The sequence below is a fragment of the Alnus glutinosa genome, chromosome 13 (assembly GCF_958979055.1).
Source record: "Alnus glutinosa chromosome 13, dhAlnGlut1.1, whole genome shotgun sequence".
In the NCBI taxonomy this organism is placed as follows: Eukaryota; Viridiplantae; Streptophyta; class Magnoliopsida; order Fagales; family Betulaceae; genus Alnus; species Alnus glutinosa.
In genome coordinates this window covers 2,444,790-2,471,169 of record NC_084898.1, presented here as the reverse complement: position 1 = coordinate 2,471,169, position 26,380 = coordinate 2,444,790, and the positions used below count along the sequence as shown (strand labels likewise).

Below are 26,380 nucleotides of genomic sequence, written 5' to 3'. Positions count from 1 at the left end.
AGTTAAATTTAACTATTTTGAGCATTTTTGTCCCTCCAACAGATTAGCCACTATGACTTTTTCTCTTTAACATTGAACAATGAATAGCCAACATTGGTTATTCACTGTTCATCTGTTTATAATTTTTTTATTAATATTTTCTCTCTCTCCCTCTCCCTCTCTGTCACTCCACCTCCACCTGTGACGTTTCACATCGCTTAGGAATAAGGATGTGCTTATATGTATAAATGCACCATTTATGACACAACGCGTTTTAAAGCCGTGATGGCCATGAACATATCAGAACTCCGCAGTTAAGCGTGCTTCTGCGAGGTCAATCCCAGGATGGGTGACCTCCTGGGAAGTCTGGTTTAGGAAGCCAAAAGCGGACAATATTATGTCATTGGTGGTGGGTCGTTGGAAATGGTATCAGAGCCATTGTCCAGCCTGAGATGGTGGGAGCGTGCACAAGCTAATGAGGGACGCCAGCAGGGACGCTGGATCCAAAGAAGAGGTGATTATGACATCCCACATTGCCTGGGAAGAAGGATGTGCTTATATGTATAAATGCACATTTTATGACACAACGCGTTTTAAAGCCGTGATGGCCATGAACCTATCAGAACTCCGCAGTTAAGCGTGCTTCTGCGATAGCAATCCCAGGATGTAAGACCGATTGAGAAATCTAGTTTGGGGAATCAAAAGCCGACAAATATTGTGTTATTGGTGGTGGGTCGTTACACCACCCGCATCCCTCTCCTTCTTCGTTCACCCGCTTCCCTCTCCCTCACTTCTCATCTCTGTTAGTCTCCCCCTGAGTCCCCCACTTCGACGCCATCATAGGCCGCCAGAGACCTCTATTCCGGCCTTGACGAGAATCCAATGCAATCAATCGGTGCTCTCTCTCTCTGTCACTCCACAGCGCTGCCCCTCCGTCCCTTACCAAGCGCCACACCAAGATCTCCGTCATTAGGGCCGGCAATGTGGACACGACCCTTGCCCAAACCGAAATCAACTGAAACGCATATTCTAGAACAACCAAAACCATCACTGTAACCCACCGATGTTTTCTCTCCCTCATCACATGTTTCTCTGGCCACCAGAATCCCGCCCCCAGCTTCGCCGACGTCCACCTAGTTCCATCCACCGGCGATCGGACCTCCGATCATCCTTTGGGTCTCACGGGTCGCTCGGGTATTCTCCTGATTTCTCTCGATCTCCCACCGTCACTCTCTCTCTCGATCTCCATCTTCTCTAGATAGCACGGTGAAGATGGTGTTTTGGTCTGAGCCTTCCAAAAGGGACTCCACCTCTTGGGCGAGGATGGCGTCTATCTCTTGACGGGTTGGGGTTGGGAAGACCGGAGAGTGAGATGGAGACCGGAGAGTGAGAGAGAAATTAAAAAAAAAAAAAAAAAAAAAAAAAAAAAAAAAAAAAAGGAAAAAAAAGAAAAAGAAAATGATTAAAAAACAATATTTTTAAAAAATGAAGAGTAGAATAAAGAGTATTGTTAAGCATTCTTAGTAGCCTCATCAAATTTTACTTACCAAAATAACTAAAAATCACTTTTTTCTATTTTGGTGAGCCACTTTATTAAAATTCCCCCAGCAGCCTCACAATTTTAACTAGTCAATATTCACTATTCCATTTAAATAATTATTTTTTCATATTTATTTATTTATTTCTTTATATAATCTTTTTACAAAAAATCATTCATATCCATGAAATAAGGATATTATCGTGTGAGAGATGGGAGATGGGAGAAGAAAATGAGAGAAAAAAGGAAAAAAGTGTGTTAATCATGTGAGAGAGAAAGGTGAAACAAAATTTGGTGAGTGAGTTGTTGAGTGAAAATGCCTCATCTAATTTGTTTAGTAATTTCAGTCATCAAATTTTCTTGGTTAAAAAGGTGAGGCTACTGGGAGTGGTTTTTTTGAATTTTCATCAAATTAGCTCATCAAAATAGCTAAAAAATTATTTTGATGAAGCTACTAGAAAAGCTCTTAAAGTATTTTTAACCGTTGAAGTAGTTAAAGTAAATATTTGTAACTTTAACTTTAGCGGCCGCCGGAGAAGACCTAAGAAGATTAAAGAAAACAGTTATTCCTTTTTAAGCATTACTCATCAAAGTCGAGACGCAACTATGCAAATGTGAATGCAAAAAAGGCAGGCTCAGAGACAGGCCTACTTGACAGCAGACAATGACATCAGCTACAGATGTGGGGTTCTGACAACGCGCTTGCTTCTGCTGATAATCTGACAGTTTCAGAAGACTTGCAGTCTCGCGTCTGTGTTGGATTGGAGCGCAAGGAAGGCAACTTGTACGCGTCTTGTTGAAGCTACCAGTCATCTTTTGGCCCTTCCCACGGACACCCATTCGGCTGTTCTGTTGCTGCTGTCATTGCAGGGTATTTTATAGTCTTACTCTGTTTTTTGACCACTTTGATGCACATAGTTTAACATGGAGTTCCCTACACCGCCTTGCAAGGTTGCCCGTTTATCAAATTCTGGTACTCATTCTCTCACAATTATTCTGCTGCTTTTAATTTATAAACCAGAATTTCAATACCCTTTTTCTTTTTTTCTTTTTTTCTTTTTTGTGTTATTAGTTGGGATTGGACCAAGTAGTTGGGGTAATGTTATGGAGATGAAGACCAACGGATCAATTGGAGGAGATGGGCTAAATCTTGAGCTTGGAAGTGGATCTGGTCATTTCAGGAAATCGTGTGGTTTCACCATTTTTCAGCTGCAGGAGCTACAGCTTCAAACACTTATCTACAAGCACATGGGAGCTGGGCTTCCCGTGCCTTATCATCTTCTTCTCCCCATATGGAAGAGTGTTGAGAGCTCCCTTGTCGGTCCCAATGGTGTGCTTCCTCCAGTGTACACAAGCTGTAAGTACTCCATTGACAACATTCTAAATGGGCTTTTTTTTTTTTTTTTTTTTTCAAGGTTGTGTTCTCAATATGTCTGATCTTCTTCGATTTCCATGATGTCCATGAGATTTGATTTGGGTTTGTCTGCTTTATGCATTTACTTTTCTTTTCTTTGAGCATCTTTGGGGCTATTTTGGGTTTAGAATTTCAAAATAGCTATTACAAAACTTGCATTTGCAGTGATTTTGAAAAACGCAGTTAAGTGTTTGTTTGGTAAAATCGCAGTTTAACTTTGAAATTCGCAGTTCAACGTTTAAAATTATGCATTTTGAAAAACACACCCTTGCGTGCAATTAAATTGTCCTTACGGTATGCAAAATTGCAGCACCAAAAGCACTCTTTTATGTATTTAATGAAGCTTGAAAATTTTCTGCCCCTAGTTTTGAGGTCTAGCCCCTTGTCTTCAGACAATAGAATTATGATGGATTCCGGTCCAGAGCCTGGGAGATGTAGAAGAACAGATGGGAAGAAGTGGAGGTGTAGCAACGAACCTGTTCCTCAGAAAAAGTACTGTGAGAGGCACATGCAAAGAGGGCGTCAGCGTTCAAGAAAGCTTGTGGAAACTTCTCAACCTCTTAGCACAAGTATTGGGGTTTCTCCAAGCTCAAACACCAACCTCTCTATTTCACTCTCAGTGAATAGCAGCAGCAGCAGCATCAGCAGCAGCTGTTATCCCTCTGAATAGCAGCAGCTGTGATCCCTATCCGAAGAGTCTTACTTCTTGGAGGTAAATAGTGCTTTTATCAGTGTTGAAACTGCAAGCTTTTTTGGGTAAAAAATGTGTTCCAAAAATTAAATTTGGGGACTACATTTGTTCAACTGTTCAGGAACAAGGGATTTTGAGACTGTTGGATTTTGTTCCAGATAGGAGAAACAATTTTGTCATATGTTGTGCTGGTGTTTGGATCCCCACCTGTTTGTTGCTTATTAATATTAGGAGCATTTACTTGATTATTGTAAGTGTTTATGTTTCTGTTTGAAATTGTTTAATGAATAAATTTACATCTTCCTATTGGCTTAAGTTTTTCAGATAAGTGATGATTTAACTTCAATAACATAAAACTCTCTTTCCACCGGCTGCCCCACCTTCACCAGCCTAACTGCCACTCTCATCGTCGCCCCGCCATCATTACTAATCTCCCACGACCACTACTACTTGGGGTTGACTGGCCACCCCTTGAGTTGCGTAAGGGTGGCCGTGCGGTGGTGAGGGGGGAGAGGGTGATGGCGGCTGGTGGAAGAAAAGAGTTAAGTTTTCAAAAGTTGCATAATTTGGGCTACTTATTTAAAATGAACAGCAGCAGGAATTGTTATGAAATGAAGCTTATTCATCCAAAAACAAAATAGGATGTAAAGATCTGGAGTCCATAAGAGATAGATATCCAAAGAAATCCATCCAGGTATGAAAATAATACCCTAGAGAAGAACTCAAACGAGGGAAAAATATAAGAAACCAGTCCCTACTCTCAAGAAAACATGTCTACGGATATAAATCTTCTTGTCTCCACATGAACAGAACAACTAAATTAAAAGGAAAATGACCAGAATGCTTCTGTAACCATCTCTTTCAAAATTTCTCCCCATAATAGTTCAATTGCCATATTCTACTCCAACCACAGAGAAAATCCTCTCCCAATTCCTCATGACATAAACAATTTGGGCGTAGCCGTAAGCAAGCAATGAACCTGCTTTCAGTTTTTCTCGGCTCAATGGCCAAGTCTGAATCAGTAGTTCAGTTGTTGGTGCCACAGCTTTGTCTACATTCACCTCTCTTATTACTTGCACCAGGGAAGATTAGAAAACAAATGGGCCTTTGATGAAATATGGGAAATAGAAATTGAATGGAAAGGAGGGGCCACTATGGACTTATAATGAACAATCATGTGCCAAAATTAACCTATAGTATGGCTGTATATGCATATGCGAATATTATTCGGATAACCGTATTCGCAATCGCATTGTGCAATTATCACTTTTAGGTAATTACATTAGCATCCGCATCATACGGCTACTAACCGTTATCTATGTTGTTATTGTTGTTTGAATGCGATTATTAACCGCTATCTACATATCAAATGATGAGCCTAACTCATTTGAAAATTTTATTATTATCATTATTTTTTTAATTTTTTATTTTTCTGAGTCCTGACTCAGTAGGTTACGAGTGAAGTTTGTATGCTGTAGACAGTTTGATTCTCTTCAGTCTCTGTCCGAGGAAGAAAGGAAACAAGGTAAGTCAGCTTGGCCTTTTGGGAGGGGGTAGAGACGTTGAAACATAGTGAAAATAGCAAATTTTTTTATTTTATTTTTTATATTTCTTGGTAAAAGATTAGGTACCCGTAATATTTTTCTATTTAAAGTACATGTGACGATTCTCACGTGCATTTTTAAAAATACTTAAAAATCAAAATCAAATACATTTTAAACAAATGTTAGTTTAATAAATTAGATTGAAAAAACTTTTATCTAACCTAATTTAGAGAAAAACTTCGCCCGCAATTGCTTGTACTTTACTTTTCTTGCTCATAATGTGCATACCTTTTTTAATTTATGCACACTTGAATGGTAAAAGGTGGAATTAGATTCAATTCCACCCAATAGACCTTTTTATATGGCTTATAATAACTAAATATAGTTATTATGAACAATTTTACCGTCCAGCAAATGCTTCAAAATAAAATATTTTCATTCATTTTTCTGTCGAACTTTCATATAGAAAGTTTTTTTTAAGCATATTTTAATCTTCTTTTTTTTTTTTAATTCTTTTTTTCCCTCACTCCCTTCTCTCTCAATCTCAATTATCTTTCGCAATAAAAAAAAACATTAAAATATAACATTTAAAAAAAATAAAGTATGTAATAGATAATGTGTTAACATTTGTATTAAAAAACAGACAAAAATTTTCTACAAATCAGTTTGTATGAAATTTTCTATAACCTACATACAAAAGTGACATGTTCTTTTATGGTGCGTTTGGGTATTGAATTTTGAGAATTAGAGTTGAATTCTAATTCTATTTACAAATATCGAGGTAAGAAATTGTGTTTGGGTGTTGAATTTTGAGATTGAAAAATATTATATTTTAATGGTAAGAAATGATTGATAGTTTAAAAAGTTGTGTATAATGATTGGTATTTTGAAAAGTTGTGTGAAATAATAATTTAAATAATAATAATTTATTATATATTGATTATTTAATTAAAAATAAATAAATAATTTTTTTTTAAAAAAAATAATTGAAATCAAAATTAAAAATTAAAAAAAAAAAAAATGAACCAAGGGTGGCTGCCAACCGGCAGCCACCCCCAGTACTCGGGGGAGGCCGCGCGGCCTGGCAGCCACCCCTCTGTTTTTTTTTTTAATTTCTTTTTTTTATTATTATTTAAATTATTAATATTAATTTCTTTTATTTTATATTGATTTAAATTATTAATATTAATATTTATTTGAGTCAACTTTTTCTGCGCTGGGTCCCACCAGGAATCTCAAAATTCGGGTCAAAATCCGGGTTCTTGGGCGGGTGGGTGGGTTTTAGAAAAAACCCGGATTGAATAATTATTGTATTATGTACCCAAACAGTTCATTAGCATCTAAAAAACACATATTTTTTTATTAATACTAAAATAAATAGTTAAAAAAAAATATTTTTTAAATAGCTAAAATAACCACTACAGCAGAAAAAAAAAAAAAAAAAAAAATACTCAGTCCACGTAGGTTCACAATCACGTTGTTTCTCACGTGAGCACCAAAAGGCTATTTGGGTTTTCCTTTTCCTTTTCCTTTGCTTTGCTTTTTCTTTTTCTTTTTCTTTTTTGCTCTTCGAATATTCTTTTAAGCATTATGAAATGCAATTTTAATCCGGAGATCAGCCTTGAAGTAGGACCAGGCAAGAAGTAATTTTCTTTGAAGTAGCTTACTCTACAAGGAAATTTCCTAGAAAATTCCCTTGGAAAATTCAAGTGGTCCTAAAAACTAGGGCATGTTTGGGTAACATTTATTATTATTATTATTATATTGTATTATTTTTCAAAAACATGTTTGAATTTTTTTCTGAAAAAAAAATAAAAATTCTATTTAAGTTTTATCAAACTTTTTATAATTTTGTCTTTGGTTCTTTAAACCAACTAAACATAATTTAAAAAAATAAATTTTCTCGAGTATCATCTAAAAAGCATTAATAAACGGAGCCAATTGAATCTTACATTAGAAAAATGTCACAAATATTAATGGTTAATATAATATAATTAGACTAATACCCATATGCTTCTTTTGGGTTAAATGGTATCCCAAAATGTTATTATAATTATGAAGTAAGAGACAAAAGTTTATAGCGCAGGAAAATCCAATTAACACACAAGTAATCCTGAAGTCGGCATATAAGATTTATAAAAGCTTCCGTTTGAGGGAGAGTATTGCAATATGGTGACGGAGCTCAAATAACTTTAAACTTTTGTTTTAAGTGATACCCAATAAATATACTATAATATGATCTTACTAAAAGACTATTTAAAATGTCAATCTCTTTACATAAATCTGAAGTCAAATAGCAAATTTAGAATTGTCTGTACGCTTGTTTGAACAAATGGATCACATATAAATTCTCTCACATTTACTTATCTAATTTGTTAGCGATTCGAAAAAAGAAGTGTACCGAATGTCAATCAATCATAAGGATAGCAAAAAAAAACAAAAAACAAAAAAAAAAACTTACTCCTAATCATATCCTAGTAGAAACCATAAGAGCCAACCAATCACTTATTAGAAAGAGGAAAATAAAGCTCAGATAAGAAATTAATTCTAATAGTAACCCAAAAAGGATGTTGAAATACATATTTATAATCATATCCGCAATAATTATGAAAGTGTCAAGATTCATGTATAAGTATTTTATTCCGTTAAATTATGACCGACGTATAAATCTTTATAATTTTTTTTTTCTAAAAAAAGAAATGGGGATTTTAAAATTTTTGACATAATTTACCGAAAATTTTTAACGGAGTACGTGTTTAAGTTGAAAAAAATGTAAACATATATATATATCATAAATTGATAGTTTTTAAAGTTTGAGTACTTAATTGCAAAAGTGATAAAAGATTATAAATTATAAGTGATTTTTTTTTTAAAAAAAAAAAAAAAAACTGAAATTCTCTTTCAAACTTGCAATCTTATTTATAATAGCTTTTATTTTTGGGAATAACACATATATTTCTCAAACTACTATTAAATTGTCAATATCTCTTACAAACTACCAATTGTGTCAATATCCCTATTCAAACTATAAAAAAAAAATGTTATTGTTCCCACAAGACCAATAAAAAGACAAGAATGGCCCTAATTTATTTCAATAAGACAAAAATGTCCTTATAAATTTGAAAAATAAACTAAAACAAAAAAATAAAAATAAAACCAAAAAAAAAAGGAAAAAAAATAATTTAAAATTAAAAAAAAAAAACGAAAAAAGAGAGAAGAAAACCAAGTTTTTATTTTTTTTTATAAATTTTTGTTATTTTAGATTTTTTTAATAATTTTTTAGTTTTTTTTTTTTTTTTTTTCAATTTTAATAGTTTTAAGAAGGGTATGTTTGTTAGTAAGGAAAATTAGCAATGAAGTAGTAGTTTGAGAAGATTATGTGTACTTTTCTTTTATTTTTGTATAAAAAAGAATTTTTATATATATATATATATATATATATATATATATATATATATCGGAGGCAAGCCAACTCAAATCATTTTTTTAAAAAAAATAAAATAAAAAAAAACTCAGAATCTAATAAACCAATAATACAGCATTAAAGTATCCAACAAAAAAACAGACATACCATGATACCAGTAAAACAAAACAGCCAGAAAAAAAACCATAGTAAAATCCTTAGTCACTAGTCAGACAAGAGTCAGCCACGTACGCGTAAACTGACCTTTTATAAAAGGGATCCAATACCGACACTCTGACCCTCCACCTATGTTTTTTCCCCACATGCCCCTATCCTCATCCAACGGCCCCCACCCCCTCCTCCCCTCCAAATCTAAATCCCCACCCTCCATTTAGATCCCACGCTCTCCAAGTCCCGTCCTCTCCTTCCTTATTCAATGCCATCCAGGCTGTTTCAGATCTGATCTGAGCGAACCGCAAATACACACACACACTCACGCACAGACCCACTCTCTAGGAACTACTCCGGCCGGCAATGGTGGAGGCACAGACATGGACAACTCGGCGAATGAGCAACCCGAGACTGGACGACCAAGTGGTGGACATCCCTTCGACCCCACCGGCGGACGCGCGGAACAACAATAACAACAACGGCGTTAACAGCTCCTGCTGCTCCTCGTACCTGAGCCTCTCGCCCCACGTGTTCACTGCGGTGATCATCGGAGCCTGGTACCTCTCCAACATCGGCGTCCTTTTGCTGAACAAGTATCTCCTCAGCTTCTACGGTTTTCGCTTCCCCATCTTCCTCACCATGCTCCACATGCTCGCCTGCGCAGTCTACAGCTACATTTCCATCAACTTCCTTGAGCTCGTGCCGCTCCAACACATCCACTCCAAGCGCCAGTTCCTCAAGATCCTCGCGCTCAGCGTTATTTTCTGCTTCTCCGTCGTCTGCGGAAACACCTCGCTGCGCTACCTCCCCGTGTCGTTCAACCAGGCCATCGGCGCCACCACGCCGTTCTTCACTGCCATTTTTGCGTTCCTCATCATCTGTAGAAAAGAGTCCGGCGAGGTCTACCTTGCTCTGCTACCCGTCGTTTTTGGGATCGTCCTGGCCAGCAACAGCGAGCCCTTGTTCCACCTCTTCGGCTTCCTGGTCTGCGTCGGCTCCACCGCCGGACGGGCCTTGAAGTCTGTCGTCCAGGGGATTCTGCTCACCTCCGACGCCGAGAAGCTACACTCCATGAACCTGCTCTTGTACATGGCTCCCATGGCCGCGCTTATTCTCTTGCCCTTCACGCTCTACATCGAAGGCAATGTAGCGGCGGTGACGGCCGAGAAGGCCAGGGGAGACCCGTATATAGCGTTCTTGTTGATTGGAAATGCCACGGTGGCGTATTTGGTGAACCTGACGAACTTCCTGGTGACCAAGCACACGAGCGCGCTGACCCTTCAGGTGTTGGGCAACGCCAAGGCGGCGGTTGCGGCGGTGGTGTCCGTTTTGATATTCAGGAATCCCGTGACGGTAATGGGGATCACGGGGTTCGCCGTTACAATCATGGGTGTGGTGCTTTACAGCGAGGCCAAGAAACGGTCCAAGGTTACCACTCATTAACAGTGAAAGAAAATTCCAAGATTTGATTTTTCTTCGGTGCGGATTATTTTGTTTATCTTTGATTTTTATTGGGTATTTTCGAATGGAAGGAAATGGGGAATTTGGATCAAAAGTGAGATGTGGAATTGTATAGGATGGTGTATTGGTGTCTCTATTTTTTGAGGGTAGGTTAAGAGAATGGCAAGAAATTCTCTGTTTTTCACTTTCCCGTGTGTAACCTTATATAAATGTTCTTGATCGATAATCTTGAACACACACAAAACTGATTCATAATCAATCTTAGTGTAATTTTTTGTGGGGGGAAAAGTCTCCGCCACTTATTTGGTTTAAAGACAATCTTTGCTGATATAATTCTGCCTTTTTGCTGCCAATTTTATTTTGGTCATTCTTTTTTGCTAGTATATGTATGTGATTTGCTGGTTTTAGTTTTTTGGGTTCATTTGTGGATACAGAAGTTACTGCATTTTGTTTTTCTTTCCTTTCATTAATGTTCACTAGCAGTTTAGAAGAAAACCAGTTTGGATGATTGATGAGTATAAGAATGAAGTAATGAGTGTATATACAGAGGGCTTTGGTCGAATGGGTTTGGCTATATGTGCTTTTCACTATTTTGAAGCAAAATGGATGTTCTTTCCTCTACCAGGATGCAAATTTGTTTAGTTTGAAACTGATTTGTCAAAGACAAAGGAAAACTTGAATTTGGAGAACAACAAATTAGCCTTTACAAATTATATATCAATTGACATTGAAATCATTAGTGATAATTTTTTCTGTATCAGAAAAGTAGGTGATAAAGGAACTTTGGTATTTGATATTCCCAATTTAATTTTTTTTTTTTATGGTTGTTGGATCCCGAATTTCTTTTTGAAGGAACTCAGCTTATGTGTATGAGCTACTGGAAAGCAAGGTTTTTCACACTATTTTGCTCTGCTGATATTGAAGTTTTCATTTGCTGCTCGAATTAACTGTAATTGTTGCTTCTTCCTCTGAATTTTCATGTCATAGAGATAATTATGATCCGATTAATAATTCCTTTACTTTTTCTTTTTTTTTTTTCTTTTTTAAAGGTGCTGTATACACTCGCACAACATCCCCTTTTCATAAATCTGTGCATAACATCTCCTTTACTTTCTTTATACTGTTAGATACATATTTTTGAAACAGGAGTTAAAGTTACACAATATGATCTGTTACCGAAGGAATTCTTTGGTTGTTCAATTTCTAGCTCTTCAGGTAAAGGTTTCAGATTTTGACTCTGGCTTAGGATGTGCTAATGTGCGCAGTTATTGAATGGTTTCTAATGAAAGTTTGCGAGGGATGGATTCAGGAGAGATATTAGTTTGAGCAGTATGAAGTTTCAGAAGGAAAGTTTTGTGAAATTCAGCAACCTTGGAGGCGAAATCAATTCATAGAATTGTTTTCATGGTAGTTTAAAGCCAAGGATAAGGTTCTGGCATTTGTCAGAAGGAAATATCACAAGAAGCCCGAACTGTTGATTGACCAATCATATTTGAATTCAGTACTTTTGCTCGGAAATGACATGCATTAAAAGTTTGTTTCTTGTGAAACAGAGTTATTGTAAGTGCTATGATGAGGTAAAACAAGATCGTTTGATGTGAATCTTTTTCCCTTTTCTTATATGTATTTGTACAAGGGTAGCAGTTTTTCAAATACAAAGTCACCCGATTTTTTGAGTAATGCTATATACTATTTTGTTTTACGAGTTGTGCTCATTTGTATTAGAAATGTTATTTTTCACGCTTATTTTACATCAGCTGATATGACGTGTTTTAAGTGTTTTAAGTGGTCGATCTAGAAAACTACTTAAAACACGTCACGTTAATTAGTATCAAATAAATGTGAAAAATGGATATAAAGAGTAGCAATACTCTTCGTACAAGTATACCGCCTGTCATCTATGTGACAGTGACTTTGAATTTGAGTGCCCTATTGCCTGTGTTCTTGTTCTTATTCATCATCTTTTTCCCCTTTCTTTGTGGCTGTCATTATCTTGGGGTGTTCTCTATTTCTCATGTGAGCACATCATCTTTTGTTTCTCCTTGAGTTCAGAGAGAATATGATTGGACTAAAGATTATTGAGAATCACTTTGATAGTCACGAAAAAGATTTTGAGTGAACCAAACTTCCATTCAACTGTTTCAGCAAAAGTTTGAACTCTCAGAACATGAACTTTATGCCCTGCATGCATGTGGGTGGATATTAACTTGAAGCTGACATGTTTTCCTGTCCAGAGTAGCCACGTTGTTTGCTATCCTGCAATGCCTTAATCTGATGTTGTGGGAGTTTCTCTTGAAGCATGTCTATCTGCATCAATCATCATGGAAGGGACATTGTTTGCTTAATTTTTGGTGGTGGTTGACATTTCCTTCTCATTCTAGCTACCTTGGATTTTATTTCTTGCGTTAGCTGGGGAGTTAGATGTAATATACATACGGTAGATCTCTCATCTTTCTCAAAGATTAGACTTTGGGGAAAAATACTCTGGTGATCCAGGAGGTTTCACCTTTTATTAAATTGTTCCTTAAGGTTTAATAGTGTTATCAAATCCCTTTAGCATTTACTTTTTAACGGCGATTATTAACATCTCCAAAAAAAAAAAAAAAAAAAAAAGATGTATAGACCCGCTCAATTGACTGCGGATGTACATATGATACACGCCGCATTAAGTCGGGATTAGTTCTAGGCAATTACTTAACAAAAAAGAAAAAAGTAATGCTATTTAATAGGCTGTTATTACAACTGGGATTACATATCCATAAGAAATAGCCATTGGATCAACAATGACTTATAAAAAAGAAAAATCAATAGTTGATTTTTACGGGCTTGTCATTTAAATATTATAACTGTCCTATATAACAACATTTTTCAAAGGAAAAATGAAAAAAAAAAAAAAAAAAAAAAAAAAAAAAAAAAAAAAATCCAGCTTGGAGAGGTATGTTCTGTCTTGGCTTGGCAGTCCTCTTGCGTATGAACTATGAAGCTTGGAATTGGCTCAGCTTCATTTGGCTTACATACATAACGTCAAGCTGAAACTCAGCAGTAGTTGCCTAAGCTAGAGCCTGCCAAATGAAGCAACTTCATTCTTAAAATATATTAAAAAGTTTCTGACAATGGCTCATGAACCTGATTGACCTATAGGCTTGCTGCATAAATGGTAAATAAAGTTTCTTATTTCCTTTTATCGGTTTAATTGTTGAGATAATTACTGATTTAACATGATATTATAATAAAAATTGTGAGTTTAAATCTTGTCTATGTAACTGGTGATTTAAGATTTCAGGATCGGCTCTGACTTCTTTTGATTTGAATAAAGCGCTTCCCTTCAATTTTTCACTTTCTCTTTGGAAAACAAGTTCTTTTTATGTTTTTGTTTTTCCAAAGAGGTAGGAATTTTAGATTGTTAAGTTGGATGTGATATTGTTGGGATATTGATGGTTAAAGGTTAGATAGGTTGTGGAGGTTGTGGATTTTGATTACCTTGTGTTATTAGTTGCTTTATGGTGTTTAGAGTCTACTGTTTGGGGTTATAGTATAGATCTAATTATTTAGTCTTTGATTCATGGTTAGATTTATGATGGGTTCGAGATTTGTGATTGTTGGTTAAGCAATGGATGCTTGTTAATGTTGTGTTTTAGAATAGTGTTAAGAAATCTATTAGATCCTTAGAATATTGTATTAGAATTGGTTAAACTATGATTATTTTATAAATGAAAGTTTCTATTAGACTAACGAACATTTGGTGGTCTAGCCGAATGTTCAGCATCAATTGTTCGATGGACCGGTAAAATGGCTATTTTGCCTCAAATTAAGTTTAAGAGTACTTTATTTTAGATTAAGATGTTAGATTATTTCACGACTCTGAGAGTTTTATTCAGAGGAGCCTTACGACCCAGGTAGTAAATTCATGCAGATACTTGCTATTGCAAATTACTTCATGACATGATTACTTTATATGATAAACAAACAACTCTATTCATGTTCGGACACTAATCTTTCGGAATGGTCATGTTCGTTGACAAGTCCGGACACTACAAGGAACACTGCCGGCGTCCAAACTCTCTATCTCAGTAAATAAGACCTAGGTAGAGTATATAATTGAAAGATGAGAATTACACAAGAACATGTTTACTACTTGGCCTTTCTTGTAGCCAAATCAACATAATATTGTTGTAGTCTTGTAGAGAGTAAACAGATTATTCAGTTTGTCACATCCAATATTATTTTAAACGACTGCCGTTTGGCCACGATGCCATTGCGATCTGAGACTGTTTTGTTATTTATTGTTAGCTGAATTAGTTGAAATTCATAAAAAAGTATCAAATGATTTGAGTTTAATACATTCTGATTAGCAAAGAGACAAATATTCCTCGTTGGCTAATTCTTTGTTTTTTTTTTTTTATTTATTTTTCCAAAAAATGTTAAATTATCATTTGTTAGAACGGTTTCGGTATGGCGATCTCACTCCGATGTCTAAATCAGTCTATGAGGGAAACGTATGTTCTATGTATAAAATATTCAGTTTGATTTGATCTAAAAATTCCATTTCCATTGAACTAAAAATTGGACGGTTGACCAGTTATTGGACATGAATTGAGACTACTACCCCGTATGGACTCAAATTTTGTGTTACCCTTTCACAGTCTACCTCTAGCTAGGATCCTATATATTGTGCCATTCGGCGTTGCCGTCCATAGACGGTCAATTCGTGAGATTTTTGAGCTTATAAATAGGCACCATTTCTACCATTTGAGACAAGCACTTCCTTGCAATCGTAGTTAATTTCTGATTATATTAAAAATGGCCTCTACTCACTATTTCTTCATCCTTGCAATCGTAGCAATATTTCTTGTTCCTTCAATCTTGGCCACAGATTTTCTGGTCGGTGATGACAAGGGTTGGACCATTAACTTTGATTACCAAGCTTGGGCTCAGGGAAAGGAGTTTCACGTCGGTGACACACTTGGTAAATTAACTCTATAATTAAACTCCCTTTATATGCTATGCCTTCAACTTAATTACTAGTATATGTTTCTTTTTAGTCCGATTGATGATGGAAGAATCAACTTTTTGGTGCAGTTTTTAAGTATAAAGAGGGAGCCCATAATGTTCTTAGAGTCAATAGCACTGGCTTCCAACAATGTGCGGCACCGGCGGGAACTGAGGCCCTGACTAGTGGAAGTGATGTGATTATCTTAGCAATCCCAGGAAAAAAAATGGTACATTTGTGGTGTTGCCAAACATTGTGAGGTTAAAAACCAGAAGCTTGTTATAACAGTGTTGCCACAAACAGTATCTCCAGCACCTTCTCCCATTTCAGCAGCTAAGGGAAGTGTTGCACCTATACATTATGGGTGGATGATGGCTATTTTTGGCATCCTTATGATGGCTATGGTTTAAAGGTTATAGTTTTGGAGTGTATTCAATCACTACAAAAAAAGGCGTAAATCGCCGCGTGTCTACAGTACATGTTACTGTAGACACGCGGCCAGATGGCAGCGTGTTTCTCTGGACACGCTGCCAGATGTAGCGTACAAACAATTGGCAGCGTGTATTTTATACACGCTGCCATCTGGCAGACACGTGTAATTTAATACACGTGGCTAACTGAAAAACACTTTTTTGGAATTCCCTTTTTTTTTTTTTTTTTTTTTAAAAAAAAAAAAAAAAAAAATAAATTGGAGTATAAAATTGCTATGTACCCTATACCAAATTAGAGTATATAAACTAATTAGTTTTATACAGTACTTGTATTTAAATTTTTTGGAATTTATTTATATTAAAAATTCCTATTATATACCCCAACAATAAATTTGTGCTACACATACTTATAGTTATGTTTTAGGATTTACATGCAAGTTGAGTTTCTTGAATATGGTTTATGCGTTAGGACTTAATTTATTGTATGTGTAGTACATACTCTCAGGGTTAGGGTTCGTTGAACATCCATCTGAATGTGTTCGCCTTGTGGTCCCGATCATTATGGCATACCTTACACAAGTATAAAATTGCATGCCTCTATCATTTGATCGAGTTCAATGTTCAAAACTTGGTCGAACTATCATTTGATCCTATAGTTAGGGTTTATCACTATACATATAGTACATATATTTAGGGTTAGGGTTTATGGCTTACATATATATGGTACATACACTTAAGATTTGGGTTAAGATTATGGGTTTTAGGGTTCAATTTTATGGTCAGTGTTTAGTATAGTATATATATATATATATATATATATATATATATATATATATATATATATATATATATATATATATATATATATATATATATATACTATACTTAGGGTTAAGATTTAGTTTTAATTTATAGTTTACGGTTTAGTTTTATGACTTAGGGTTTAGCAAGAATGTACATTACATACACTTAGGGTTGCATGTGTCTGTGTTTGTATTTGTATTTGTATTTCAAAACTATCTTGTCATATTATGTACATACATATATATAATATATGCATGCATGCATGTAAACGGCGTGCCGAAACTATATACCTTTATAGTTACTTGTATACACCCTAACATTGGTGTTTATGGCTATATATATATATATATATAGTATACTTATATACCTATATTGTGTATAGCTATATATAGTATATATATACACTTAGGGTTAGAGTTTATAGATATATATAATAACGTTGTATATACCCAAATTTGGGCTACAAATATATGCATAATTATACGGTGAGGAACAAAAATAAAAATATGCAACATAACAAAGTACATACACTTAGGGTTAGGGTTTATGACTATATATAGTATATAGACATAGGGTTAGGGGTATGGGCTACGTGCAATATGTTTATAGTATATTTACGTTTTACGTGTTGAGTACTTTAAATATATATGGTATACTTATAAGTAAACCCTAACTCTAATTAGGATTTACGTTAATGGAATAGTAATCTAATAAAACCCTAACCCTATATATATATAGGACCTATATATATATATATGAAACTTAACACAAACTTAAGGTTTAAGAATTAGTTTTAGGGTTACCGTTTAGGGTTTAGTTTTATGGGTTAGAGTTTACGTAAACCTTAACACTATATATATTACATACACTTAGGGTCGGATTAGGGTTTGTGTTTGACTTTACAAATACAAAACTATATATATATATATATATAGATACAAAACTATATATATATATATATATATAATCTATATATATATATATATATTTATATATATATACCATTTATCGTTTTTTTAAAAAAATAAAAATAAAAAATAAAAACAGATAGAGACGTGTATAATAATACACGTCCCTAATTGGCCGGGTGGCATTACGCCACGCGGCCAATTTTTGGCCAGGTGACCTGCGCGGGACATTTCCCGCGCGCCACCTGGCTAATATTTCAATTAAAAAAAAAAAAGAAAAAAAAAAGAAAAAAGGGTAGCTTCCAGAGGAAGCTACCCTCGATCCTCGCATTTCCCTCTCTCTCCCTCAGCTCGATTCTCTCAGCTCGCTCACTCATCTCTCCCTCGCTCACTCAGCTCTCTCTCTCTCTCTCTCTCTCTCTCTCTCTCTCTCTCTCTCTCTCTCTCTCTCTCTCTCCCTCTCCGTCCACTGACCACCAGGATCTCCGGCCAGCTCCCTCTCCGGCCGTGACTGCACCACCCGTGTTCAGCAATTATTACGGTGCATGCTCTCTCTCTCTCTCTCTCTCTCTCTCTCTCTCTCTCTCTCTCTATCTCTCTCTCTCTCTTTATCTCTGTCTCTCTCTAGCTCTCTCTCTCTCTCTCTAACCGAACCAGCAACCCTAACCCTAGGTCCGGACCTATCTCTCTCTACACCTCCCTCTCACTCTCTCTCTCTCTCTGTCTCTCTCTCTAGCTCTCTCTCTCTCTAGCTCTCTCTCTCTCTCTCTCTCTCTAACCGAACCAGGAACCCTAACCCTAGGTCCGGACCTATCTCTCTCTACATCTCCCTCTCACTCTCTCTCTCTCTCTCTCTCTCTTTCTCTCTGTCTCTCTCTAGCTCTCTCTCTCTCTCTCTCTCTCTAACCGAACCACATACTAAACCCTAACCCTAGCTTTCTCTCTCTCTCTCTCTAACCGAACCACAGACTAAACCCTAACCCTTTCTTTCTCTCTAGATTTCTCTCTCTCTGACACTATCTCTCTCTACATCTCTCTCTCTCTCTGAAACCTCTCCCGGTCTCTCTCTCTCTCTCTCTATCTCTCTCTCTCTCTCTCTGCCTTGTACGTGATTAGTATTTTTTTAATTGTTTTGGGATATTATTTTGGGACTAATATGTTTTAATGCAGGTACATTTTGGCAAAGGGGCATACAAATCACAAAAAAAAAAAAAAAAAAAATTGTGAGTAATTTTAGCATTAAATTTTTTTCTGATATCTTTTGGCTATAATAAACTTGGTGCATTTAAATTAATTTGTTTAAAATCTGTTTCTAACTTTTTTAATAGTTTCATATAATAATTGTGGATTTAGCAATTAATAATGGTCTATGCAATGCTGTTAATTTTGTTGGGTTTGAATATCTATTGTTGTGTAATTTTATGTGTTTTGATGTGGTTGGTTGTTATGCATGAAAAATATTCTTACAGTTGTGGTATTTTTTTTTTTTTTTTTTGTAATGTTTTACTGTACTACGAATTTGTGTGTGGATTATTATTTGTCACAATTATTTTATTAACTTAATCATAAAATAAATGATCAAAACCAATAAAATATAAATAAGTATTCGGTACTACAAAAAACAATTTTTGGGTTTTTTAAGAACAAAGAAAAAAAGTTTAATTGTTCATTTCAGGTAATTTTTTTACAAACAAAAAAAAACCAATTCAAAGTAAACTCGCCATCATTTCACAATAAAATGATCGTATCTAACGATTATTGGATAGATACAGAAAATTAAATTTGGCCACCGTCTACCATTTATAATTATTTTTTTTCTTATTCAATTTATAACAAAGGTGTAAACAATTTTCCCTAAACCCTAAATCAAAACCAATATAAAAATGCCTATGATCAAATCTCAAAACCAAACCCCTAAGCTTTATACTCTAAAAAACAAGCATAAACCATAAACCCTAAACCCTAGCCCAAATTACCGTTCACCCTAAAAACCATAAACCCTACAAAAGAGTGAAATTTTTTTATTACTTTTTTATTGTAGTTAAACCCTAAACCCTAACCTTAAAACCCTAACCCTAAAAACTAAACCCTAAAAACCTAAATCCTAACCTTAAAACCCTAACCCTAAAACCCTAAATCCTAACCTTAAAACCCTAAAACCTAAACCCTAAAACCCTAACCCTAAAATACTTAAAACCCTAAAACCCTAATCCTAACCTTAAAACCCTAAAACCTAAACCCTAAACCCTAAATTCTAACCTTAAAACCCTAACCCTAAAAACTAAACCCTAAACCCTAACCTTGAAACCCTAACCCTAAAACCCTAAACCCTAACCTTAAAACCCTAACCCTAAAATACTTTCTCCCTAAAAACGTAAATCCTAACCTTAAAACCTAAACCCTAACCCTAAATTCTAACCTTAAAACCCTAACTCTAAAAACTAAACCGTAAAAACTAAACCCTAAAAACCTAAATCCTAACCTTAAAACCCTAAAACCTAAACCCTAACCCTAAAAACCCTAAAACCTAAACCCTAACCCTAAAAACCCTAAAACCTAAACCCTAAACCCTAAATTCTAACCTTAAAACACTAACCCTAAAAACTAAACCGTAAAAACTAAACCCTAAAACCTAAACCCTAACCCTAAAAACTAAACCTTCAAAACCTAAACCCTAACCCTAAAAACTAAACCTTCAAAACCTAAACCCTAACCGTAAAAACTAAACCCTAACAACCTAAACCCTAAACCCTAAAACCCTAAACCCTAACCTTAAAACCCTAAAACCTAAACCCTAAAACCCTAACCCTAAAATACTTAAAACCCTAAAACCCTAATCCTAACCTTAAAACCCTAAAACCTAAACCCTAAACCCTAAATTCTAACCTTAAAACCCTAACCCTAAAAACTAAACCCTAAACCCTAACCTTGAAACCCTAACCCTAAAACCCTAAACCCTAACCTTAAAACCCTAACCCTAAAATACTTTCTCCCTAAAAACGTAAATCCTAACCTTAAAACCCTAAAACCTAAACCCTAAACCCTAAATTCTAACCTTAAAACCCTAACTCTAAAAACTAAACCGTAAAACCTAAACCCTAAAAACCTAAATCCTAACCTTAAAACCCTAAAACCTAAACCCTAACCCTAAAACCTAAACCCTAACCCTAAATTCTAACCTTAAAACCCTAACTCTAAAAACTAAACCCTAAAAACTAAACCCTAAAAACCTAAATCCTAACCTTAAAACCCTAAAACCTAAACCCTAACCCTAAAAACCCTAAAACCTAAACCCTAACCCTAAAAACCCTAAAACCTAAACCCTAAACCCTAAATTCTAACCTTAAAACACTAACCCTAAAAACTAAACCGTAAAAACTAAACCCTAAAACCTAAACCCTAACCCTAAAAACTAAACCTTCAAAACCTAAACCCTAACCCTAAAAACTAAACCTTCAAAACCTAAACCCTAACCGTAAAAACTAAACCCTAACAACCTAAACCCTAAACCCTAAAACCCTAAACCCTAACCTTAAAACCCTAAACCCTAAAAACTAAACCCTAAACCCTAACCTTAAAACCATAACCCTAAAACCTTAAACCCTAACCTAAAAACTAAACCGTAAAAACTAAACCCTAAAAACCTAAACCCTAACCTAAAAACCCTAAAACCTAAACCCTAACCCTAAAAACCCTAAAACCTAAACCCTAAACCCTAAATTCTAACCTTAAAACCCTAACCCTAAAAACTAAACCGTAAAACCCTAAACCCTAACCTTAAAACCCTAAAACCTAAACCCTAACCCTAAAAACCTAAACCCTAACCTTTTTAACCCTAACCCTAAAAACTAAACCTTCAAAACCTAAACCCTAACCCTAAAAACTAAACCCTAAACCCTAAACTCTAACAACCTAAAATCCTAACCCTAAAACCCTAAACCCTAACCTTTTTAATCCTAACCCTAACCCTAAAAAAAGAAACCTTAAAACTCTAAACCATAAATAAAGAAAGAAGAATATTAAAAAAGAAAAAATTAAAAAAGGGAGAGATCTCTTTTTTTTTTAATTACTTTTTATGGTCAGGTAAACCCAAACCCAAACCCTCACCCTACAAACTAAACCGTAAAAACCTAAAACCCTAAACCCTAAGAAAAAAAAAAAACCCTAAACCCAAAAAAAAGAAAGAAGATTATTAAAAAATATAAAAGAAAAGGGTTCGAGATCTTTTTTTATTTTTTTTTAACTATTTTATTTTAGTTAAACCCTAAACCCTAAACCCTAAAACCCTACACCCTAACCTTAAACCCTAAACCCTACAAATATTAAAACCTAAACCCTAAACCCTAACCGTAAAAACTACACCCTTAAAAACCTAAACCCTTAAAAACCTAAACCATAACCTTAAAACCTAAAAAGGAAAAACCCTAACCCCTAAAAAAAGTATGAGAAAATGATACTTTGAGTTAACTGTTTAAAACAAACAGTAAACAAACAAGCACTTTATTTGCTGTAATCAAATAACATATTTCGTTTCAGACTGTTATCTCGCGTACAGAGGAATATGGATAAGTCGTGGATGTCAGCACCTAGAGGAACAACACAGTATAACGACGGGTGTAGAGCGTTCGTGGCATTTGCCGTTCGTAACTGTAGGTCTGGTGATGGCAAAATTTACTGCCCATGTAAGTACTGCCGGAATAACCAGCGGCACCCCCCAGATTACGTTCTTGCACACCTGACAGGGGGGAAGGGAATGTCCACGGGATACGGTTTCTGGTATATGCACGGTGAGACAACCCTAAACCCTGCTGGTCCTGTTCGGGGTCACGACCATCCCAGTGTCACAGATACGGCTGCATGTGACATTGAACATGTAGAAGTCACAGAACAAGGCGGAGACCTGGAACAAGGTGGTGACATGCACGCAATGTTGCGTGACGCATTCGGCGTGCACGAAGTAGGTGACACTGATAATGTTGGCCAGCCCGGAGAAGTAAATGAAGGAACCTCTGCAAGGGACACATTGAAGTACCTTGAGTTGTTGAAGACTGCCGACAAGCCACTTCACCCCGGTACAAAGCACAGTAAATTGAGTGCTACTGTACATTTCTACAACTTGAAGTGCATTGGAGGTATTAGTAACAAGATTTTTTCTGATATTCTGGACCTTGTCTGTCAGTTATTGCCTCCTTGCGATGATGCATTGCCGGTTAATACGTACGAGGCGAAGAAATTCCTCAGTTCCATGGGTCTCGGGTATGAGAAGATTCCGGCGTGCCGTAATGACTGTATGCTATTCTGGAAAGACAATAAAGATCTAGATATCTGCACCGTATGTGGAGAATCTAAGTGGATGGCTGATATACATTTCGATCAGGATGGTGAGGTAATATCGTCGAGGAAAAAACGTCCAGTGAAGGTGTTGAGATGGTTTCCACTCATCCCACGGTTACAGAGGTTATTCATGTCGGAGCACACGGCGCACAATATGAGGTGGCATGCAGAAGGCCGCACTAGGGACGGGGTATTGAGGCACCCCGCGGACGGTGAGGCATGGAGATCGTTCGACTCTCTACATCCGGATTTCATGGCCGATAGTAGGAACGTGTGGCTGGGACTGACAGCAGACGGATTCAATCCATTTGGGAACATGAGTACATCCCACAGCACATGGCCCGTATTGCTTGTACCGTACAATTTGCCTCCTTGGATGTGCATGAAACAGACGTCGTTCATCCTGTCACTGGTTATCCCCGGACCGAGCTCACCTGGTATGGATATCGACGTCTACCTTCAGCCACTGATTGATGAGCTGTTGGAGCTGTGGGATGTAGGGGTACGAACACTAGATGCTGCGAAGATGGAGAATTTCAATATGCGTGCTCAGTTGATGTGGACAATAAACGACTTCCCGGCGTATGCAGATTTATCCGGTTGGCCTAACAAAGGTGTGAAGGCATGTCCTTGTTGCATGCATTCGACACGTTCTAAACATCTGAAGAACGGTTGTAAATTTTGTTACATGGGACACAGGAGGTACTTGCCAGCCGAACATCTGTGGCGGCTGAACAGAAGAACGTTTGATGGGACTGAGGAGTTAGAATGTGCTCCGGATGTGCCTTGCGGGGACGAGATCCTCCAACAGTTGGACGGAGTTGCGTTTGGGAATGAGAATGCGGGTAAGACGAGACGGAAGAAGCGGAAGACCGGTGCACGGGGTGCTGATGATGTTGTATGGAAGAAGAAAAGTATTTTCTTCAGATTGCCGTACTGGAAGGACAATTTGCTTCGGCACAATCTTGATGTCATGCACATAGAGAAAAATGTCATGGACAATATACTTGGCACTATTTTGGACATCAAAGGGAAAACGAAGGACAACTTGGCAGCTCGGCTGGATTTGCAGGAGATGGGGTTGAGACCTAAATTGCATCCGTTCACCGCCGCAAATGGTAAAACATATATACCCGCGGCTTGTCACACGATGTCCAGGGAGGATAAAGAAAGCTTTTTAAAGGTGCTTCGAAATGTGAGAGTTCCAGACGGATATGCGTCGAACATTTCACGGTGTGTTCGGATGAAGGACCGTACAATTTCAGGGTTAAAAAGTCATGACAGCCACATACTGATGCAGCAGCTTCTACCAATTGCATTGCGTCAGTCATTGCCAGACAAAGTGGTCAGACCTATCGTTGAGATGTCAGCATTTTTCAGAGGCATATGCTCAACCAAGCTAACCCAAGCCGAGATGGACCGACTGCAGGGTGACGTCTGTATCACACTGTGCAAGCTGGAACAGGTATTTCCTCCTGGGTTTTTTACTAGCATGGTCCACTTGGTCGTGCATCTTGTGCGCGAATGTAGACTCGGCGGACCCGTTCAGTATAGGTGGATGTACCCGGCAGAGAGGTAAAATACAACATAATATATATATATATATATATATATATATATATATATATATATATATATATATATATATATATATATATATATATATATATATATATATATATATATATATATATATATATATAATTTTTTTTTTTTTTTGTTCATGTAACTCATGGCATTAAATGGGGGCAAGTCCTTAATGTTTGTGTGTGCACCAGGAGTCTTGGGGGTTTCAAGTCGAATGTGCGCAACAAAGCGGCTCCTGAGGGGTGCATTGCGGAAGGTTACATTGCGACCGAGCTAGTAACGTTCTGTTCGAGATATCTAGAAAATGCACCAACCTTCCACAACAGACCTTTGAGAAACCCTGATGGTTCCAAGGGGGCGGGAACGCGAGTTAGATTGAACCGGTTGACGATGCATCAGATTCATCGTTATATTGTGTTCAACTCTGACGAGTTTCTCAATTTGCGGATGTAAGTAGTGTTTACATATTGAACCGGATTCAAATGATATAATTGATAATAATTAGTTTTTTAATTATATCCGCTGAATGTAGGATGCATAAAGACGCTATTAGGCGATCATGCGTTAGGGGTCGCATCACGGACGCTCTGATTGAAGCCCAACATCACGAGCAGTTCTGCGAGTGGTACCGCGCATATGTAAGGAAGTAGTGGTATTTTCGTATATAATATTTACCTATGTTCAGTGTCAATTTAAGATAGGGTTCGACAATATGCCGCTATTAACCGATGTATTCTTTTAATATATGAAATGATAACATAGGTTGATGGCCTTGACGATCAAAGTAGGGAGGAATTGGGGCTGAAATTGGTTATGCGGAGTAGAGGGTTGAAGGAGACAGCAGTGAAGTATAACAGGTACGTGGTAAACGGGAAATTGTTCCGCACGCTAGCCCATGATGTGGGAAGGAGGACTCAGAACAGCGGGGTATGTGTGCCAACCGTTGAATGCGAAACCTACTACGGGCAGTTAACCGATGTGGTTGAAGTCGAGTACTACGATAGGACTACGTACGTCCTATTTAAGTGCAATTGGGCGGACCCCACGATGGACAGAGGATTTAGAGTCGACGATTATGGTCTAGCGTTTGTCAACTTCACTCACCTCGTCCACAGGGGAGAACTGCTAACTGACGAGCCGTACGTGCTTACATCTCAGGTAGACCAAGTGTTTTATGTCGAGGATGAAAGGAACCCAAACTGGGTTTGTGCCGTGAGGACTAAACCGCGCAACGTGTACGATGTTGGTCAGGGGGAAGGGAGTAGTGATGCAGATAATGCATATCACGAGTGTGTACCGATCGTATTACCCACTGATGACCTGCATGATACGAATGATGAATTCGATCACGACAGGCCCGACATTGATCCGATTGAAGCTCATGTTATACAATGATTGCTATATTTATTATTGGTACAATTTGCTTAAACTCAAAATACTTTCTTATTTTGCATAGAGCTCATTGTATATTATGCATATTTTATTTTAATATTAAAATTAAAACGAATTTCAAGTAATTTGTCTCACATTTGTTCGCAGGTTTCGATGGACCCGAGACCCCCTACTTGCGCACATCGTGCACCACGCCAGCCCGTGCATTGCACGACTACATCCACACCGGCGATGTCAGCGGCACTACATACCACACCGTGGCCACACCAGCCGGACGCTGTATACAGACCATTGCCCCCGGGTACGGCGGGGATGAGCAGGTCAGATCCCGGGCAGACGAGCACAGCTGGATATTCTCCTTCTCTATACCCGCCTACGTCGACACCGGCGATGTCAGCGGCACTACATACTACACCGTGGCCACACCACCTGGACGCCGTTTATAGACCATTGCCCCCGGGTACGGCGGGGATGAGCAGGTCAGATCCCGGCCAGACGAGCTCAGCTGGATATTCTCCTTCTCCATTCACGACGTTATCGCAGTTGGGGCTGACCTCACCGGGCCATGTTGATCGATGGTGGGCGCGAGACTGTCATGATCTGAGCAGATTTCCGTTGTACTATCCATACCCCCTTCCACCACCTATGCCAGTCATTCCTGATAGTGAGACTCAGGATGACAGATTCCCGCTGTCACAGCGGGGGGGGATGCCTATGCCGGCTATGCGGTCGGG

At 37.1% G+C, this 26,380-nt stretch overlaps 2 protein-coding genes and 1 pseudogene across 3 annotated transcripts; all 3 read left to right on the top strand.

Moving 5' to 3' along the window:
- The first annotated feature begins 2,244 nt into the window (after positions 1 to 2,244).
- Positions 2,245 to 3,936, top strand: LOC133854439 (growth-regulating factor 10-like). 2 transcript variants are annotated; one of them, XM_062290647.1, is made up of 3 exons: positions 2,245 to 2,489; positions 2,589 to 2,873; positions 3,323 to 3,936. In XM_062290647.1, the coding sequence occupies exons 1-3, from the start codon at positions 2,441 to 2,443 to the stop codon at positions 3,598 to 3,600; spliced, it is 612 nt and encodes a 203-aa protein (XP_062146631.1). In that variant the 5' UTR covers positions 2,245 to 2,440; the 3' UTR covers positions 3,601 to 3,936. The 2 variants fall into 2 exon arrangements, with proteins under 2 accessions (XP_062146631.1, XP_062146630.1); XM_062290646.1 differs by having other exon boundaries at positions 2,248 to 2,489; positions 3,296 to 3,936.
- Positions 3,937 to 8,960: 5,024 nt separating this feature from the next.
- Positions 8,961 to 10,533, top strand: LOC133854881 (probable sugar phosphate/phosphate translocator At1g12500). The gene has a single exon (XM_062291146.1). The coding sequence runs from the start codon at positions 9,103 to 9,105 to the stop codon at positions 10,180 to 10,182; it is 1,080 nt and encodes a 359-aa protein (XP_062147130.1). The 5' UTR covers positions 8,961 to 9,102; the 3' UTR covers positions 10,183 to 10,533.
- Positions 10,534 to 14,945: 4,412 nt separating this feature from the next.
- On the top strand, positions 14,946 to 15,621 carry LOC133854866 (blue copper protein 1a-like; annotated as a pseudogene).
- Positions 15,622 to 26,380: the final 10,759 nt, after the last annotated feature.